This window comes from Eumetopias jubatus, unplaced genomic scaffold, assembly GCF_037043125.1.
Source record: "Eumetopias jubatus isolate StellerSeaLion01/CBP00866 unplaced genomic scaffold, mEumJub1_p1.0 scaffold_10, whole genome shotgun sequence".
In the NCBI taxonomy this organism is placed as follows: Eukaryota; Metazoa; Chordata; class Mammalia; order Carnivora; family Otariidae; genus Eumetopias; species Eumetopias jubatus.
In genome coordinates, this window is record NW_028274816.1 from 99,725,680 (window position 1) to 99,745,826 (window position 20,147).

General features: G+C 54.1%; 2 protein-coding genes across 3 annotated transcripts in view; both read left to right on the top strand.

Moving 5' to 3' along the window:
* MAP3K14 (mitogen-activated protein kinase kinase kinase 14) overlaps positions 1-8,644 on the top strand; it is a 42,441-nt gene extending 33,797 nt beyond the window's left edge. For both annotated transcript variants that reach the window (XM_028092841.2, XM_028092842.2), the window contains exons 8-16: positions 109-240; positions 722-826; positions 2,160-2,323; positions 2,813-2,963; positions 4,657-5,031; positions 5,126-5,232; positions 5,614-5,758; positions 6,604-6,704; positions 6,967-8,644. In XM_028092841.2, the coding sequence (XP_027948642.1) occupies positions 109-240; positions 722-826; positions 2,160-2,323; positions 2,813-2,963; positions 4,657-5,031; positions 5,126-5,232; positions 5,614-5,758; positions 6,604-6,704; positions 6,967-7,131 (1,445 nt within the window). In that variant the 3' untranslated portion in view covers positions 7,132-8,644. The remainder of the gene's footprint in view (positions 1-108; positions 241-721; positions 827-2,159; positions 2,324-2,812; positions 2,964-4,656; positions 5,032-5,125; positions 5,233-5,613; positions 5,759-6,603; positions 6,705-6,966) is intronic.
* Positions 8,645-9,425: 781 nt separating this feature from the next.
* Positions 9,426-19,252, top strand: SPATA32 (spermatogenesis associated 32). Its single transcript, XM_088028233.1, has 5 exons — positions 9,426-9,618; positions 16,472-16,526; positions 17,353-17,401; positions 17,692-18,554; positions 19,168-19,252. Exons 1-5 carry the CDS (start codon positions 9,606-9,608, stop codon positions 19,250-19,252), a joined length of 1,065 nt encoding a protein of 354 aa, XP_087884359.1. The 5' UTR covers positions 9,426-9,605.
* Positions 19,253-20,147: the final 895 nt, after the last annotated feature.

The window sequence follows — 20,147 nt, forward strand, 5'->3', positions numbered from 1 at the left end:
GGCAGGAAAGGCCTACTTTCCAACCACCTACTGTCTGAAGGCCTTTGCCCTTGGCCTGCCTGCAGGCCTGGAAATGCCCCATGTAAAGACTGGCCATTGGTCTCCTAGGTGGCTCGCTAGGCCAGCTCATAAAGCAGAAGGGCTGTCTGCCAGAGGACCGGGCCCTTTACTACCTAGGCCAGGCTCTGGAAGGACTGGAATACCTCCACACCCGAAGGATTCTGCACGGAGATATCAAAGGTGAGGCTCACGCCCCAACAGCCCTGGTCCCCAGTGGGCTCCTTCCTTACCTCATCCTGCCTGCTTTCCTCCCAGATCCTTCTGGGCCTGCCTGGCCATCCCCCGTGGCAGGGCCTGAGTCAGGCTGACTAGGCTGTGCCAGTGGGAAGGGGGGGGGGTGTGTTTCCCAAGCCCTCAGCTTGACACCATAGTTGCCAGTGGGCAGTGCTGCCCACACAGCGTCTACACACCGACGACCACTGGGGGAGGGTGGGGACAGCAGAGCTGAGTGGCAGCGTCCCAGGAGGAAACTCTGTCCCTACTGTACCTCCAAGATCGGCCTGCTGCCTGCCTCTAGCCTGAACCGATAAGGCTCTCGCCTTCCTCATGACTAATGAAACCCACGTAGGGTCAGCCAGAAACTGCCTCACTGGAGGCCCAGACGGGGCTGCGGCCTGAAGTGACTCACCTGTTCCTCTTCTTCTCTGGGGTGGCCCGGCAGCTGACAATGTGCTCCTGTCCAGCGATGGGAGCCGTGCAGCCCTCTGTGACTTCGGCCATGCTGTGTGCCTTCAACCCGATGGCCTGGGCAAGTCACTGGTCACGGGTAAGCCCCGCCCCCCCACCGCCCTCCCCAGAATGATCATCCCCAGCCTTGACTCAGCATTAGCCCCATGTCTTCTCCCGGGCTTTCCATAACAGCAGTCCGAGACGTGAGCACTTTTTGTCCACCATTATATTTCAGCCCCTCAACGACTCTAGAAAGCTTCTCTTATGCTTAAACATAGGAGCAAGGATCGGATGCTCACGTTTCTGAGATTCCTGCTACACAGAAGAGGGAACAGAAAGGCTGGCTGCCTTGTCCCAGGTCTTCTGCCGCGGAGCTCCCACGGCTCCAACCCTCTTGTGCGGCCTTTTCTGGATAACTGTGCTCCCAGCCTGTGGCCTCAGCCCTCCCGGGCCTCTGAGCAGTTTCTGGAAGCACAACGGGAGGGCTGACCGAGGGGCCTAGGCTCTGTAGCTGGAGAAATGTTTGTTTTTAACTTAACAGTTTTTTGATTATTAAAATAATCCACATCCATTGTAAAATATTTGGCAACTACAGAGTTACGTGGTTTAGAAGGGAAAAGGACCCTCCCCGCTCCTCTTGCCCAGAGAGACAATCATGAACGTTTTAAGTAATTCCTTCCACATCGTCTTTTCTTTGTGTTTTTTTTTTAACCCTGTACGCAGTTAAGGCGGATATAACCCAATTTTGTGCCCTGCTTTTTTCATTTATAGCATTAAGCATTAAATTATTTCTTCTTGACCAAAAGAAAAACAGTCTTTTAGAAGTGATTCTGTTACTAAAGACTGTGTTGGTAATTCTGAAGATGTAAACTGAAGACGGACACCTGCCCGTCACTTTAAAATAACTACTGGGTTTTTTTCTTATTACAAGAATAATTTCTAAAATCTTTTGGAGAAAGTAGAACTGAGCAGAAATAAAAAAACACAAGTCACCAGGGCAGAGGGGGTGGGGATCTTCACATCTGGTATTGATCCTTCTAGTCTTCTATGCATTGAAGTTTGTGGGTTTTTTTTTTTTCTTCACTCACCAAAATTTCAGAAACATCAAACCATTAATTAGTCTCCTACAACCTACTTTTCAATGTTCAGGCCCCTCCCCATTTTTAAAAAGTATTCTAAGGATTGGGTCCAAAGGGCCGAGCCCCTATTTTGGGTGATACATTCTTTATACTAGTTCCCAGCAGAGCCCCTGATTTAGCTCGTCCCCAGCAAGTTTGATCTGGAAGCTTCCTCTCTATTCGAGGTACTTTAACAGAGACAAATTCCAGGTATTTCAGGAATCGACTGGGGGCTGGGGGTGGGGGTTATTGCCAAGGCTCTTGCCCGTCAGAGTTCACAGTTGGCTTTTCGGTCTCACGCCACCTTCTCAGGGGACTACATCCCCGGCACAGAGACCCACATGGCCCCAGAGGTGGTGATGGGCAAGCCCTGTGATGCCAAGGTGGACATCTGGAGCAGCTGTTGCATGATGCTCCACATGCTCAACGGCTGCCACCCTTGGACCCAGTACTTCAGGGGGCCACTCTGCCTCAAGGTCAGTGACAGCGCCTGGGATGGCTCGGAGGGGAGCCAGCAGGGCCTCGGGGCCCAGGCTGCAGGCTTGAAGTGACCCCCGTTTTGGCTGCTCTTCGGTGGCAGATGGAACGGGAAGAGGCCTCATCATAAATGTGGGATCATGACTAAAATACTCGCCACCAAATCTACAGGCCCCAGGGGAGATCCTAAGGGAGGGATCTCCCTGAGCTCACGGCAGGTCAGGGCTCTCTTCCACTCGTGCCCTGGGCCACCTCCGCCTGCCTCCTGACAGGTTGAGCCTGGAGGTCCTGGGTGCACCTTGCCACCTTGCCCAGTGTCTGCCTGGCCCCTTTCTTCCCTTTCCTTGGAAAAGTCCCATCCCTCTCCGGTCTTTGTGGCCGACCCCAGCATCGCAGGGCAGGGGAAAGTGGGGAGAAGAGCAAGAACAGAAAGTTGGTGCTGGGGAATGAGGGGGGACAGGCCACACGTGTCACCTTCTGACCCACAGATCGCCAGCGAGCCTCCACCTGTGAGGGAGATCCCACCCTCCTGTGCCCCGCTCACCGCCCAGGCCATCCAGGAGGGGCTGAGGAAAGAGCCCGGCCGCCGTGCGTCTGCGGTGGAGCTGGGGGGAAAGGTCAGCCTGGCTCTGCAGCACGGTAAGAGCCCCCCACGGGCCGCAGGGGCTGGAGAGGCGACAGCGTGGTGCAGTGGTCAAGGGCAAGGTACTCGACCTCTCAGAGCCTTGGTGTCCCCATCTAGAGCATGGCGATGAAACCCGCCGTGGGCTTGTTAGAAGACCGGTGGTGTGAGAGATGCTTTGTACTGTGCCTCGAAGCTCAGTCGATGGGGGACAGGGACTACAACATTAAAGGGGGGCTCAAGGGGCGCCGGGGTGGCTCAGTCATTAAGCGCCTGCCTTCGGCTCAGGTCATGGTCCCAGGGTCCTGGGATCGAGCCCCACATCCGGCTCCCTGCTCGGCGGGAAGCCTGCTTCTCCCTCTGACCCTACCCCTGCTTGTGTTTCCTATCTCACTGTGTCTCTCTGTCAAATAAATAAATAAAATCGAAAATAAATAAATAAGTAAATAAAGGGGGGCTCAAGCTCATTAGTAATCAGCGAATGTGACATAAAGCCAGGTAGCACTTACCGGCCACTAAGTGAGAAAAAGTAGAAAGTTAGTAACACTAAGTGGTGGAAGGATGTGGGGCAGTGGCCCTTAGCTCTGCCGGAGGGCACCTCGCAGCACCCGCAGACATCTGCACACCTGTGGGAGGGGCGTAGGGTACAGTGGCGCGTCTCTTCCCGGAAGAGTGGAGGGGCCAAAGGCAGGGGTGGCGCTGGCTGTGTCCCATGGAGCACCAGACGGCAGTGAAAGCAAGTCAGTGTTCACAAAGCAGCCCAGCCGGATTTTCAAACCATAGTGCCGGGTAAATGGACAGAGCAAGGCCTAGAAAACGATGCCTTATTTGTAAATTGAATACTGATAAATAAAAACAGCACAGGGGCGCCTGGGTGGCTCAGTCGTTAAGCGTCTGCCTTCGGCTCAGGTCATGATCCCAGGGTCCTGGGATTGAGCCCCCATCGGGCTCCCTGCTCAGCGGGAAGCCTGCTTCTCCCTCTCCCACTCCCTCTGCTTGTGTTCCCTCTCTCACTGTGGCTCTCTCTGTCAAATAAATAAATAAAATCTTTAAGAAAAAAAAACAAAACAGCACACACTTTGCAAAAATATGAATGAACCCCAAGTGCCACATCAAACACTAGAACATCACCGGGAGGTGGGCAGGGGAAAGGCAGTGGTTATGGGAGTCAGAGGGGAATAAATAAAACAGGAGAGAGACCTTGCATGCCCCCCCCACAAACACAGATGAACTGACCCCACACTCCAGAGCAATGGCGCCCTCGGGAAGCACTGAGTGGGCCGGGGGCGGGGGGGGGGGGCGGCGGGATGGGGCGGGGGTAAGAGAGATGGCGGGGCGGGAGGGGAAGGTCAAGGAGGCCAGTTTACTTGGGAACTCGAAGTTGCTGTGACCTCAGGGCTGTTTTTAAATCTTCTCTTTACTAGTGACAGAATCCTTCACTGGAGCCATTTCTGTCATTTTTAAATTTGCGATTGTTACCTAGAAGGAAGATGGAATAAACAGATAGACCGTCGTGTTCCCATTGTAGAGGGCCATCTTCTGGAAGAGGCCTCCTCCAAGACCACCTGGCGCCCTCCTAAATTGGGTCCCTTAGTGGGACAAGAGTCCTCCCTCACTGCTTGCTCCCAGCCCTCTGCTCAGGAAGGACCACGTGGCCTGGCCCAGAGCCTGGGGCCTGCTCCCCCTCACCGAGCGTGCTCTGTTTTGTAGTGGGCGGTCTGCGGAGCCCCTGGAGGGGAGCGTACAAAGAGCCAAGACAGCCGCCGCCACACCCAGCCCAGGCACCGGCCAGCCAGGGCCACTCTCACCGGACCCTGCCTGTCCAGCCGAGGGAGCTCTCTCCTGGGGCCCCAGGGCCCCAGCCAGCTGTGGACACAACAGGCGGGGCCCCTCAGCTCCAACCTCCACTACCCCCCGAGCCCCCAGAGCGGAACAAGTCTCCGAGCCTGAACTGGGGCAAGGAGGAGTGTGGGCCATGGGAGCCATTGCCTCTGTCCTCTCTGGACGCGGCCCCTGCCAAGAATCCCGGCTCGGCCGAGCGGAAGGCAACCGTCCCTGAGCAGGAGCTGCAGCAGCTGGAAATAGGTACGGACAGCCCCAGCCGGGGCTCCTGGGGCCCTGGGCACGCGGCCCGGCCGCTCCCACTCTTCCACGGCCGTCCTCTGCCTCTTCTCTGCAGAACTGTTTCTGAACAGCCTGTCCCAGCCCTTCTCGCTGGAGGAGCAGGAGCAGATTCTCTCATGCCTCAGCATCGACAGCCTCTCTCTGTCGGACGACAGTGAGAAGGTAAGCTGGTGAGCGGGCTGAGTGCAAGTGGTGGTAAAGGCGGGCTGATGGGAGTCACCCCTTCCTTTCGGAAGGGCTCCCCACCAGGGCAGGGGGCGGTAGCTTCTCAGGAGGAGGCCATCTGTCGTCAGCACACCTGGGAATTGGGGAAGGGTTTGGCTACTAGGGATAGTGGGAAGAAGATGTGGGCTTGGATCCCCCTAGAAATACTCCTCACCTCAGCTCCCTGCTTAGCCCCAAAAGTGCCCAGGAGAGCCACACTCCAGCCCAGGACGGGAGCAGTGCCTCACCCCAGGGGAGGGCCCTGTGCCCCAAATCCAGCCAAGGCCAGAGATGGTCCCCTGAGCCCAGGGGCCTGAGTCGCACCCACTCTCGTTTCAGAACCCGTCAAAGGCCTCTCAGAGCTCACGGGACACCCTGAGTTCCGGCGTGCATTCGTGGGGCAGCCAGGCAGAGGCTCACAGCTCCAGCTGGAACATGGTGCTGGCCCGGGGGCGGCCCACCGACACACCGAGCTATTTCAATGGTACAGCCCAGCACTTGCCTGCTCAGCGGTCCCCACAGAACTTGATCCGCCTGGGATTAGGGAGCCTGAGGCAGTTTAGGTCCCCCTTCCCCTGGTGGGGGCCTGGGGTCGGGGGGAGGCACCTGGTGCCCAGACTGGAGCTACCTGGCCATTAAGTCGGTTTAGAGCAGAGGCCCTGATTGCCCAAGAGCCTTCCCTGGTGGGGCAATGAAGGACCATTGCCCCTCATGGGCTTCTGATGGAGTTCCAGGAGGCCGCTCACTTGGGGCACAGAGCAGTCTCTCCTGGCCTGGAGTCAAGAAATAATGTCTCCGGCAGGGAAAAGGAGGAACAAGATAAGAACTCAGCAGCAAGTTTGCTGGGATCCTCCTCTGGGATTTCAAGTCCTAAGATGCGATGTTTTCAAGCATGGCTGTATAGGTTGCATTGTAATTTTGATCAAGGGTTTCATCGGCTTACTGTTCCCTGGCTCTTCCCAGCACCAGTGTGACACGTGGCCTCAAGCGCCCATGGCCTGGCCGACGGGCTGCTCCAACTCAGAGAACATGACAGCCTGAGTTGTCCACAAGCTAATTTAAGAGTCTCCGTTTCCACTTCCATTCTGCTTTGTGTGCAAACTGGAATACTAGTTCCCCAAAAGAGCCAACCTTAGCTCTTTGCGTCGTGTAAGCTGAATTCTAGGGGTTGACCGAAAATTACCAGGAAGAGCCAGCAGGTGTTTGCCATTAGGGCCACTCCAGCCTAAGCGTCATGTCAGAATCCTCACGGCTGTCCCGCGTCCCTCTGCATGGGGCTCCTTAGGGACCCAGCGGCCACTCCACTGACAGTTCCCACCTGCCTTCTAGGTGTGAAAATCCAGATACAGTCTCTCAATGGCGAACACCTGCACATCCGGGAGTTTCACCGAGTCAAGGTGGGGGACATCGCAACTGGCATCAGCAGCCAGGTAAGGGGGCAGGTATGCACTTACTTAGAGGCAGAGTCCCGGAAACCAGTGTACCTGGCCCAGCCCTCCAGGAGGAAGGCTTTTCCTTCCTCAGGACCGACCGTTGGGCCAGGTGAGACTCTCCGAGTCCTGCAGGACTCAAGGCAAGAGTAGGCCTTCAGGACTGCCTGCTTGGCTGGGGGGAGACCTCAGCTTGGCACTTCTCGGCAGCCTCTGAGCCCCGTGCCACAGTCTCAGGCCTGCTGGTTTGCTCTGCCCCCAGATCCCGGCCGCAGCCTTCAGCTTGGTGACCAAGGATGGGCAGCCCGTGCGCTATGACATGGAGGTGCCGGACTCGGGCATCGACCTGCAGTGCACCCTGGCCCCTGACGGCAGCTTTGCCTGGAGCTGGAGGGTCAAGCATGGCCAGCTGGAGAACAGGCCCTGAGCCAGCCTTCCACCACTGACTCCACTCTGCCAGAGGTGGCCTGCCTTCTTGGTGCTCGGTGCCGCCCCTGGCACCCAGGCTCAGCCTGCTCCCAGGGGTCTGCCACCCCCTGGCTCAGCGATGCGACTAGGGGCAGGCAGAATGCCTCCCAGGACGTCCCATGTCCCGCCTGACCCCGCCGGGAGAGCACCCTGTGCCCACATGAGGAGGAGGAGGAGGAGGAAGGCAGGAGGCCTCTTCCCGTCCATGGGGAACGAACGAAAAGGGTCTTCTCTGCCCTGGTCCCCGTGAGCTGGCCTGACCTGTTTGCATCAGTGGCCCCTTGCTGGCCGGCGGGAGCGTAGCTTCTGGCCTGGGTCAGGGAGGGGTGGGCGAGTCCCTCGGCCTCTGAGCAGGTGGAAGGGTGTCGAGTGTCTGAGGACCCACACCCAGGTCCAGTACAGGAGCAGGGCAGCAGCTGTACCCACCCTCGGGTGCGGGGCGCCCTCTGACCCCCTTGCGTGGCCACTGAAGCCCCTTTTCAATCTAGGAACTTTCCTGACAGAGTCAGGGAGGGAGCCACGCCTGACGCTGGGAAGTCTCCCTGGGAGACCAGGGCACACCGTCAGGGCATAGCAAAACGGGTCCGGAGCTGGACTCAGCTTCCGCCAAGGACCACAGGTGTCTAAGTGAAATGGTTCTCAGTCCCCAAGCACGTGTCCCTTTGCTGCTGGCCACCAGTCTTCCCCAGAGCAGCAGGCCCCGAGCCGCGGCTGCAGACCCAGAACGGCCCATGACTCACTGGCCATCAGCCCTCTCGTCTGTGGAAGGGAAGGGTGGCGGGAGCTGGCCCAACCCAAGCAGTTTGCGGATGGGCTGTGATCCGTGTGCAAAAAAGCAGCGGGTGCCGGCGCTCCTGTCTCCCCCGGCCACGGCTTTAGACATCAGGCGCACCAGCTTCCTGAGACACAGCCCAGGCCTCACACTCACACGGGCCCTGCCCAGCCCCTCGCCTCAGGGGGCACTGCCAACCGCACTTTGCACTCTGATGACCTCAAAGCACTTTCATGGCTGCCCTCCAGGAGGGCAGGTCAGTGGCTCTGCATGCGCATAAGCAGGCCAGGAGATGGGGTGTGAAGGCATTCAAGTCTTGACCTGTCTCCACGCGCATGACCCCTCAAACCTCCGCATTTCTTTAAGATGAGCCCCCCCCAACCATACCCCATTGCCCCTTCTTCTTCAATGGGGGGGCTGATCAGGGCCCATGTAGCATTAATCAACTGTGAATCCTTGTGTGGGGGCCTGCTAGCCTCCTCTCCTGGAGGTGAGGGGTGTCCCCCTGAGAGTCCTCCTCGGGAGAAGCTCATCCCGGTGTCTTGCCAAGGTGGCCTCTGTCCAGCTATCCACATCGAGCCATTCTGCTCCCCAGGGAGAGACCCCCCCCCCGGCCCCCAGCACGTGAAGAGCTGCAGCCTTGTACTGCAGAGTTCGGGTGGTACTCTTTGTAAGCAATAAAGTGTGGGGTGATGACAAATGTGTTAGGCCATGGCTGTCCCCACTCTCGCCTGCCTGCTTACAGAACCTCAGATCCTAACAGCTGCCTCCCTTTGCCTTCTTGGGGTTTTCTCACAGCTGCCATTGATTTTGGACGAAGAATGTTTCCACCCCTTGAGTGAGGTCACTTTTCCCACCCCCCCCCCAGTGGGCGCTTCCAGTCCTACTTTTGGCCTATCCATTCAGACCAGTTAGGAAAGATGCCCCATCCAGTGGCCATAGCGAAGTCCCTGGCCAAACACTGCGGGCTGAGGAGGAGAGGTCAACACACCCCAAGCAGTGGCCTGACGTGGAGAGGTGAGGGCGCACCAGGAGCCCCAAACAAAGACTGCCCTACCCTCTCCTGTCCCTGAGGCCTGGCTTCCAGGGAACAGAACTGGGAGCAGGACTGAGTGAGCAGAGATGACTTTGCAGGAGTGGGCTCCTGGGCCTTTCCAGGACAGGGGCCCACCTGAAAATGGATGCCACTGACACACAGGGGGCGGGGGGCCTTGTCCCATCTGGCTCCACACCCCCTGAAGCCTTGCTCAAGTAGCTATGTGTGTGTGCATGGGCACACATGCAGACTTTGGGGTACAGGACGCAGGTTCAGCAGCTTCCAAGAGGGGTCCTGCACCCCAGAAAGGGGCAGGTGCAAAGGCCATCCAAGCTTACCGGAGGTGGCTCCCTCTGGGCCTGCGGGGAAGAGTGCTCAGGGTGGCACAGTCTTCGGAGGACACCCCCCAACGGCCGCCCCGCCCACGCGCCGGGAATCCTGAGCGTTTTTCCGCCTCCGTCCGTGGGGTCCGGGCAGGGATGTCACAGAGGCGGCGACATCACAGGCGCAGGCGCCCCCAGCATCTCCAGCGCCCCCCACAGCGCCCAACCAAAGAGCGCACTGGAGGCGGAGGGGCAGCAGCGACCAGCCCGCTCCCCGCCTCCCCGACAGAGCTTCGGTCAGCATGGGGGTGACAGGTGGGAGCGGGCTGGCGCGCGGTGGGGCGGGGCGCCGAGGAATGGGCGGGGCCGGGCGGGGCGGGGAATCAGCCCGGGGCCCCTCCCCCTGCTCCCGGAGACCGGGGCGCCTGGAAGGAAGGTCGACCCCAGCCGACCGAGCCCTCTACCCGAGACCACCGCGCCCAGCCTGGGCCCTGCGCGGTGCACAAGCTTGTGTGCACGGGCCCACATGCACACCTTGGAGTAAAGGCTGCAGAGTCAGCCGACTCTTGGAGGGGTTCTGGGCACACGGAAGGAACAGCGGCCTTGTGCTCAGGAAACGACTCATGAATTGTCCCGAACTGCTAATAACCCCAAAATCCCCTTCAGTTATTCCTGGTTGATGATTAGAGCCTTTGCAGAGAGAAGCGGTCGGCTTCCACAAATACTGCCTGAGCGCCTCCTTTGTCCTTTGCCCTCTGCTCTGTAGCAATGGGCAAAGCTGTTTGCCCCTTAGGTTTCCACTGAAATAGGGGCTTTCTTCTCGGGATCTTCTCTCCCAGGAGGACGTGGGCCAGCATTAAAAATATGCCAAGAACCAACAACCAGAGAACAGCTTTTCCCTTTCCGAAACTCGTGGGGTAACAAACTGATGCAGATACCTTAAATCACTCCTGTGACCTTTGTTGTACCCCCTTCAGCTCTTAACTCTTGTGCTAGGCCCTGAGTCTAATGAGTTAACAAAAAATTAAAATGTGGATAGGACAGCTAAGTGTGTCACAGAGAAGATGACACTGGAGAGGTGGGCTGGCCTATCAGGGATGAGTAGGATTTTGCCGGAAGAAAGACTGCCTGGGTATCTGAAATAGCAAGTGCAAAGGGACTGAGGCACAAAAGGGCCTCCTGTGCTCCGGGGGAGCTTGGGCTTGGAGCAAAGAGGGAGCTAGATACCAGGAGATGCAACAAGAGGGCAGAGGTCAGACCTTGCTTGGAGCAAGGAGGGAGCTAGATACCAGGAGATGCAACAAGAGAGCAGAAGCCACTCTCCAGTCTGGATGTGACCAGAGGCGGGTGTGATGCAACAGGCTCACTCTGGGGTCATTACGTAGCCCAAGTTGGAGGGAAATTTGGTTGTAGTGGTCCAGCTAGATGCCTAAAGAGATTTCAAACAACCCAGCAGTTAGCATCTTGGGGTTTGGAGCCAGTCAGTCCTGGGTTCCAGTCATGGCACTTCTCTTAACGGATGTGTGACCTGTGCAGTTTCCTCGTCTGTGAGAGCAGAGTCATGACCACTTGGGCATTGGGTGGTGAAGAGGATGTAATGGGAAGCACTCAGCGTGGAGTGCCGGCAGGTGATCAGTCCTAGGTTTGTACTGATTTTGGTGTTGGGAGATGAGAAGTAGTGGGGGTGGAGAAAGGGACCTGCACAAGGTCAACATCAGAGGTAGGGAGGTCAGAAGCTGGGGAACTGAGAAGGGGTCACAAGTAACCCAGGTTTCAATTTGGGTGATAGAATGGAGGATTATCAGAGAGGGGGAGATTCCAGGGCAGAGGGGGTGATCAAGACATGAGTGATTAGGAAGGACGATGGATCAGACATGCAAACTCTGTTGGCTACACTAGAGTCTAGACATGGAGGGTGTGAACTTGAGGTGAAAGATGGAGGACGAGCCGTGTGGTTTGGTGGGGTGTTCATTTCTTTGCGCAGACTTTTGCTGAGCATCCACCTTGCAGACTCTGTGTGCAGGGGATCAGAGATTCAAAGTGGGAAGCCCACACAGTCTGCCCACCTTGCATTAAGGGTCAGCAAGAGTCCTGTGCTCAGAGGTCTGCAGGGACTGGGCTGGGGCAACTGGAGGAGATGCCACAGGGTAGAATCCCGAAGATCTCCAGGAAGAAGTGAGCACTGAGCATCATCACAATAGAAAACAAGGACATTTCAGAGATAGGAGACATCAAAGGCTCTGACAAGGGAGAGATCCCCTTAGGGAGAAATGGGCAATCAGTGACTGGAGTTTGAGTCTAGACCTCAGGAGAAGTGGGAATAAGAAATAGAGATTAGAGGATCTTCTGTGGTCCCAGCCACAGGCTTGGAAACCCCAAGAAGGCAGAAACCGTGTGTTCGTCACTGTGTCCCCTAGAACAATGCCTGGCCCTTAGGGGTTCAACATTTAATTTTATCAAAGAAATATATGCATATGATTAAATAGCTCTGACGAGCTGATTCAGTGATGAAAAGCAAGTGTCTCCCATAGAACACCCCCAGTCTCACTCCTCAGAGCAGCCACATTGTTCCATTAGAACTATTTTTCTGCCTAATTACCTTCTTATCTTTCTACAAGCCCACGGACTCTTTCTTGGTTTATCAGTTTTAGACATTATCACCTTCCTGCTCTAATGGAGCCATCCTCCCAACATCATTTTTAGATCTGCTGATGCCTTTGTAAGTTTAATATATTTATGTCTTTATTTTTCATCACTTTAGATAATATCTTTTGATACCACACATAGTAAGATGAAGTTTTTAGTGCCCCTACTCTTCCCTTCAGCTTTCTTCCCTCCCTCCCACCTCCCAACAATGCTAACTTGTATTTTTATTTTTTAAATATCAAGGTTGGTAACATTCACATTGTCCTATAACAACAAATATATTTTCCAATTTTTATTTATATGTTGATTCTGAAAGTTGAAAACTGGACTTAACATTATTGTGATTCATAACTACTGTTCACTGCAGAACCAAGAAATGTACCACAGTTACCTTTTCTTTCTCATAGAGCTTTTTGTTTTTCCCGGAGTTTCTAGTTGCCTTTCCCTTATATTCTTTGGTTTTATCATAGTCTTAGTTTTCATCAACCTCTACATCTAATCAACTATCCTATCAGATTTTCTTTATTTCAGAAATCCACTGTCCAGAACCCTTCATCTTCTTGCCTCTACACAGTTAAAATCCTGGGACTTAGCTGCTTTCCTGAGGTGGACCACTCTTTCCTTTCTGGCTCTCTTGTTTTACACCTTTATTTTGTTTTAGAACATCCTCAAATAACTTCCTTCAAAAAAGAGGAAGTAAATTTCCTGAGTCCTTCCATGTCTGAAATGATAGTTTGGCTGGATATAAACCTACAGGTTAAAAAAATTTTCCTCAGAATTTTAAAGGCAGCCATTGTTGCTAACACTGCTGCCAGTATAATCAATTCCCCTCCCCTTGTAGGTGACTGGTTTTTCCACTTTAGAAGCATTTAAGAATTCTTTGTTCCTGGTGCAGTGAACTTTTACAGCAAGGATATTTTGACATCTATAGTGCGGGGCTTTCGGTGAACACTTTTAAGCCAATGACATCATCATTCAGCTCATGAAAACTGTTCTCGTTCCTTTTCCATGTTCTCTATTCTTTCTAGATCCCCTTTCTGTAACCCAGAACTGGACTGCCTTTTGATCATTTTCTCTCACATTGTCTTGATATTTTGGTTCTACTTTCTGGGAAGATTTTCTTTTATTTTCCAAGCCTTTTTGCCAAAAGTTCTTTCTTTTCTTAATTTTTCAAAAAGCATCCTGTTCTTGCTTTTTGGATGCAATATATAGTTGAATATCTACATCTCAGAATCTCAAGATTTTAGAGTATTTTTAAAGCTCCTTTCTGTTTCCCAAATAACCTCTGGTATTCTAGAGTCATCTTTTCTCTTGGTCTGTAAACTGCAGGTGGGTAGTTTCCTCAAATGTCTAGTCATGCTAGGCTATTCATGTTCAAGAGTGAAATCATAAAAAGCTGACTGGGAATCTGTGACTGCAGGACTGATTCCCTGGCAGATGTCACTTTAGGATGATGAGGCAGGAAACAGACATATCTCTGTCTGGTTCAAGAAGATGAACAAAATTGACAAATCTCTAGCCAAACTGAACAGGACAAAAAGAAGACAAAAATTACCAATATGAGAAATGGAAGAGGTGGCATCACTACAGAATCTACAGATATGAAAAGGATAATAAAGAATATTATGAACACCTTATGCCAATAAATTTGCCAACTTAGATAAAATGGACAAGGAAACTACAGGCTGAGGTTCACACACTTCACCTGTGAATTCTGCCAAACATAAGGAAGAAATTATGCCAATTTTATGCAAACTCAGGAAACTGAAGAGAGAATACTTCCCAACTCATTCTATGAGGCCAACATTATTCTAATATCAAAACCTGATGAAGACAATGTAAGAAAATTATACACCAATATACTTTATGAACCTCATGTGAGATTTCTTTCAAAAAGTTAGCAAATCAAATTCAACAATGTGTAAAATGATAATACATTATGACCAGATGAGATTTATCTCAGGGATGTAAGATTGATTTTTAACATTCAAAAATTAATTTATTTCACCATAAACAGAATATAAGAGAATTGTTAACAGAATAATATATAACATTGTTCATGTTATACATAACATACAATATATTAACAGAATATAAAAGAAAAACAAGGGCACCTGGCTGGCTCAGTCAGAAGAACATATGACTCTTGATCTCAGGGTCATGAGTTGTAGCCCCACGTTGGGTGTAGAGATTACTAAAACACAAAAGAATACAAAAGAAAAACCATATAATCATCTCAACAAATGCAGAAAAAGCATCAGACAGAATCTAACATCTCTTCCTAACTAAAAACTAAGTGAACTGAGGGGCACCTGGGTGGCTCAGTTGGTTAAGTTTCTGACTCGATTTCAGCTCCGGTTATGATCTCAGGGTTGTGGGATCGAGCACCATATTGGGCTCCGCACTGAGCGTGGAGTCGGCTTAGGATTCTCTCCCTCCTGTCCCTCCCCCATCTTTTGCACATACATGTGCTCTCTCTCTAAAAAATAATCTGTAAAAACTGAGTGAACTAGAAATAGAAGGTAACTTTGCTCAACGTGATAAAGGTCATCTATGAGGAAAAACTACAGCTAACATCATACTTAATGGTGAAATACTGAATGCTTCCTCCCTAAGGTCAGGAACAAAGCAAGGATGTCTCAATTCTATTCAGCATTGTATTAAACATTGTTCTCAGTAAAGCAGAAAAAGGAAATAAGAGACATCCAGTTTGATAAGGAAGAAGTAAAACTGTCTTGAGTCACACACATACTTTTTTAAAATACTGTAAGTAAGCTCTACACCCAGCATGGGACTTGAACCCCACAACCCCGAGATCAAGAGTCTCGTGCTCTACCGATTGAGTCATCCAGGCGCCCCTAGTCACACCATCGTTGTTTATGTAGAGAACCTTACGGAATCTACAAACAAAACAAAACAAAACAAAAAACTAGAATTGATAGGATTTTAGGATGGTTACAGGACATACATTTCTATACACTAGCAACCAGCGGCTGGAAATTGTAATTATTTCACATATTATAGAATGTCACCTGAATCCCTACTAGAACATTCCCAAGTTGGGCACAGAGGTCCCAAGTTGAGTCAACCTCAGACTTTTGCTTCCAACCCCCAGTGCCGCTATGAGGTTCACACCATAACACTTTCTCTTCCCATCCACACACTGTTGCTGTTCATGGAAGGGTTTAGGCTATGGGTGTTGATTAGATTGTCTAGGGAAATTTTGCAAAGCGTGCAAAGGAAGGCTCTGAGGCAAGGGGCCTGGATAAAAGCAGCACTGGGAGTAGCTGGAGTTGCAAATGAAGAGAGACATGAAGGAAGCCAACGGAACATGGCAGTGAAGTTGGTGGAAGATTCCAGAGACCACCGAGCTAGCTCTTGGGAGCCTGTCCCTGGTAGCGCACTCCTAGCCCGGCCATGTGGCTGATCCAAGATGCCCAGGCCCAAGAGGAACATGGATGTGCCCAAATCCCAAATGCAGAAACAGCCTCTACATCTCTAGAAAGAGGCCATGGCACACTCCGATCCTTTGGATATAATCCTGGGAGCAATTCTTAGCCAGAGCCAAGGCCATTATTTCCTGCCACACTCTAGGTTCAGGGGGATCTGGCTTTCCCACTGCCATGACGGCTCCACCATCAATCCCCATCTACCACCCTGGGGAGCAGAGAATGGGACAGTCTGGTGCCCCTACCGCCCAGAGGATGAAAAAGAGGCTTCTTCAGTAAAAGATACAAGCTTCCAGGGAGGTGACTGGGGCGGGGAAATCTTCCCCAAGGCATTGCTCAGGCCCTTCTGCAGAAGGTGATGGGAACTCTGCTGTCAGCATCCCCGCAGATCAAATGCCTGGGTGGGTGACCCCGGACGTGAGGGAGTGAGAAGCCTGGAGGAGAGGAGGGGCTTCAGGGCAGGAGGGGCCAGGATTAGGGTAAGTGCCAGATCTGAAGCCTGGCCAGAGAAGAGTGGAGAAAGGCGGCAGAGGAGCAGGAATGGAAGGTTCTCTAGGTGTCCCGACACAGTTACAGACCCCTAGGTAGGATAGCATGCAGGACAGGGGAGTTAAGGGTTTTTCTTTAGTCAAACCTGCATTCGGTTCCTGATGTCGGCAACCACCAGCTGAGGGACCTTGGGCCAATGAACCTTTTCTCATTTTTTTGTGTTGAATCAATGAGATAAAGCACAGAAAGCACCCAATACGATGCCTAGCCTAGTAGCACTCAGTAAATTGCAGTGAAGCCTGTTAACATCCATCCTCGTGGAGGATGGTGATGGATTGGGGAGAGCCAAAGGAAAGGCAAATTCGAGCATGGAGGGAAGCAGATATGGAGCGCAGACCTGGTGACACTGGAGAGAGGAGGGAGCCGAGGGGCAGGACGGGGGAGGGGAGGATGGATGAGCTGAGATGCAGGACAGGGAGGAAGGAGGGAGGTAGCTGGAGCAGCACCACCTGCCGGGGCTCCAGAACCCCCCAGGGATGTCCCCACCTGCAGCTCCCTTGCCCTCACCGCCTTCTTCCTGCCAGGTGCCAGTGGATTTCCCTGCTGTGGCAAGGAGTCAGTGGACATTGTGGAGACACAGTGAGAGCCAGTTCCCCATCGTCCAGGACCACCAACCCTTACCACCTGCCACCACTGCCAAGTTCTCATACACCCCCCAACCCGGGATCTCCCTCCATCTTGCTTCCTTCCAAAATCTCCCCAAGGGCGGTGTTGGGGCGGGGAGGAGTCCTACCACCTGCCTTCTGCTTCTGCCTCCAGCCCCTGACATTAGTGAAGGACTGAGGGGTGGCGGGGTACACTCAGAGACATGAATGGGAACTGAGCCCTTCTAGCTGCCTTGCTCTGGCACAGAGCGACCCGAGGTGGGGGCGGGGGGCAGATGCCTGAGGAAGGACAGGGAGTCTCAGTGGCTGAGCACTGAGGGTAAGGGCCCAGATGGCAGCAAAGTGCCAACAAGAACTGAGGGGACCCTCCACACACACCCCTGCCTTTCAGATCTGCCAAGCTGGGGTTGGGCAGGTCAGGAGGAGGGATTTTGCCCTGGGCTTCTCCCTCTGTGGGGAGCCAACTTCTGGGCACTGGTTCTCCAAGTGAGCTGCATTGGCTCATTGATTAGAATGAAGAATCCTGGGCCTTACCTCCAACTAACTGGATCCCTCTTTGGGGTAGGGAGCAACTTGGCAAGCTCTCCAGGCACCTCCTAAACTCACTAAAGATTGAAAATGCTGCTCCAGAATTCTTGGTGGATGCAGGGACAGCGAGGGGAGTGGATGAGCTGGGGGCGTCTTGCCGGCCCCTGTACAAGGGAGGGAATCTTGAGGGCCCCAGAGACCTCCATTCCCCCGAAGGCCACCCCACCCACTCCCTGGAGGCCTGTCATCCATTCTGTCCCCTTCTGTCGTAGGAGTGGCCTAAGCCAACACCAGCTGGTACCAGAGGAAGATGAGGTCGAGGTAACAGTGGGCAGGGGCACCTCTTCGGGGGAGGTGGTAGGTAAGGGGCAGGATTCCTTAAGGTCCGTCTTCCCTAAATCCTTGACAATCCTGGGAGCCCGCACCCGGCCAGTGCTGGCATGCTCATGCACACCCATGCTCACCCCCGCCGCACACTGCCTCCCGGCCACAGGCAGGTCTCTGCCAAGAGGCAGGGGGAGGGGACAAAGGCAGGAAAGTGGGCTGGAGAATTGGTCCCAGAAGGACCTCAGGGGCCAGGGGTCTCCTCAGCGTCAGTTGAAACTTTCCAGCTGAAGAAAGAATTGCTGGAACTGGAGCCCCCACACAAAGTGGACCTGGACCTAGAGCCAGAACTGGAGCTGGAGATGGAGTCCAAGCCCAAGGACCCTGAGCAACGGGAGTCTAGGACAGAGTCCCTCCAGCCCCCCACGCAGCAGGACGTCAGCCGGTGGAGTGTGAGGTCAAATTCTAGCTACCTGAGTTCAGTAGGGGAGGACCAGGCGTCCACCAACCAACGCTCTATCCGCGTGCAGACCTCTAAGCACCTCTTCTGGGCAGACAAACACATCCAGGCCTCAGAACACAGCCTGGAGCGGGTGATCAACATGCAGCATGGCAAGAACGCAGGTAAGACCGCTGGCTGTCAGGACCAGCAGTCCGGCCCCAAGGCCACCACGTGCTCCAAGAAGCAGCTCCAGGACCCCAGGGCCCAGCCAGCTCCACCCACCACCAGCTCCCAGCAGCCACCAAACCCCCACCCGTCCTCCTCCAGTCTCTCGCCAGGCATCGGCTTGGCCGATCTGGTCAACTTTGCCTCCTCCTTGGCCGCCGTGGCCTCCTCCAGCAAGATGGACTTGCCCAACTTGGAGCATATTGTCAAAGCTCCACCTCAGAAGGTCGAGGCACCTTCTACAGATCCCGATATCCAACTGTCCATGGACCAGCAAGAGAAGAAAAAGCTCATTAAGGACTTGCTAGAGAAACCACTTAAAGCCGAGGAGTCACAGAAAGCTCGGAAGCAGGAAGACAAGAACTTCTTCCACCCTTACCTCGGCTTCAGCAAGCCGGGGATCAAGAGGGCCACCATTGAAGGAGAAGTGAAGCTTCTCCAGCAACAGACCTGGTCCCCTCCGCCTAAAGGAGCCGTAAAAGGGTAAGTGAGGCTGGCCTACAGCTTCCCGAAGAGGGGGTGTGCTTAGGATGTGTGGGTAGGCCCACTGCTCACACAGCTGGGTAGGGGTGGGGAAATGGAATGAGGGGCTGGGTAGGGGATGGGGTGGGCTGTGATGTCTCAACCTCAGTGACCTCATAAGGGCTGCTGGAAACAAGGTTCCGGTGCACTGAGGCACAGTGCCAAGGCCAGGGCTGGAGGAGGCCTGGGGACCATGGAGGGTGAGCACTTCCGGGCCCCGGCAAGGACCTGGGTTCGACATGGGAAGGGCCATTCTAGCATTAGGACGCTCGGTCACCCAGAGGGCAGATGGCCTCACCCTCATGGGAAAAGCTCAGCCTCGCATCTGCCCCGCTGAGAATTTGATGGCCCTGGGCCCAGGACACTTCCATGGAGCCGAATGTGAGGGAGCAGCACCCCTTGCTTCCTGGCGACGAATGGACACAACAGAGGGCCAGCTGCCCATCAGCATGCAGCAGGAAGAGGCCCTCTTCCCCCCCCCCCGGGGAGCCCTCCCCACAGAGGCCTCTGGGCTCACCCCTCTCCCCGTCCCTGCCACGGGGGCCCAAGTGACACTCTCTCTTTTGCGTTGCAGCTCGGTGCCGAGAACCAGGAAAGGGAGTCCATTATTGCTGAAAATCCATTTTAAGGTGTCGTCCCCCACCTCCCCAGAGAAATGACTAGACAAAACCAGTAAAGCCTCCAGTGCTGGCCCCTGACTCAGACTTTTTGTGCAAATGCTCCCGGACCAACGAGCTCACCTGGCTGTGGAGTCCCGGTCTCGCTTTTTTAGGGATGTCAGCCCCATGGTTTTTTTCTTTCAAGACTTTATTTAAATTCTAGTTAGTTAACACATCGTGTCGTATTCGTTTCCACCCACCCCCATTTTTGAGCTGCCCCAGCCTGTCCCCAGGGGGCTCTGCCAGCCCTATTTGGCCCCTCCTCGCTCCCCAGGGGTCCTTCCACTTCGCTCCCACCTTCCAGACCTCTCAGCCGGCGGCAGAGACTCGTGAGCCGTCTCGGGGAGGCCTTGGTGCCCTCTCTGAGGCTTCGGGTGTCTTAGGGCACGAAGTGGGGCTTCCTCTTGGCCTGAAGCCAGGGACATGTTGGGATCTTCTTAGGAGAGGACCTCCTGGGGGTGGGCTGGCCAGGTGAGGAGGCAAGGCTGAAAGGAATTCTTCCCGCTTCTGTCCACAGCAAGGGCCTGGCATGGGGAAGGGACGGTGTCCAGGGGCTCAAAGGAGGGGAAGAAGGAAGCCAAAGGACTGCCCCTCCAGGGGCCACAGCCTTGAGCTGGAAGTAGCTCAAAATGTAGGGGCGAGTATGTAATGGTGTACTTCCTCGAGCAACCCAGACACACTCACACACGCGTGCACACACACCATCCGCTGACTCGTACCGCACACAGGCATGCACAGACACACGTCCACCCACAGACAGCTCCACGCGGGCCGTGTGCACAAGCACACATCCACACGCAGGCGGGCAAGCCGGACACGTGCACTAAACATGCACACGAATGCACAAGCCTCCCCACGACGTTGGGCAATGTGGGAAAGCTCTGGAAGAGGAGAG

Excerpts from the sequence above, each read along its gene's own strand:
- SPATA32 (XM_088028233.1), top strand. Across the intron at positions 16,527-17,352 it reads GTGGACATTGTGGAGACACA|GAGTGGCCTAAGCCAACACC; the intron begins GTGAGAGCCAGT and ends CTTCTGTCGTAG. Across the intron at positions 17,402-17,691 it reads CAGAGGAAGATGAGGTCGAG|CTGAAGAAAGAATTGCTGGA; the intron begins GTAACAGTGGGC and ends GAAACTTTCCAG.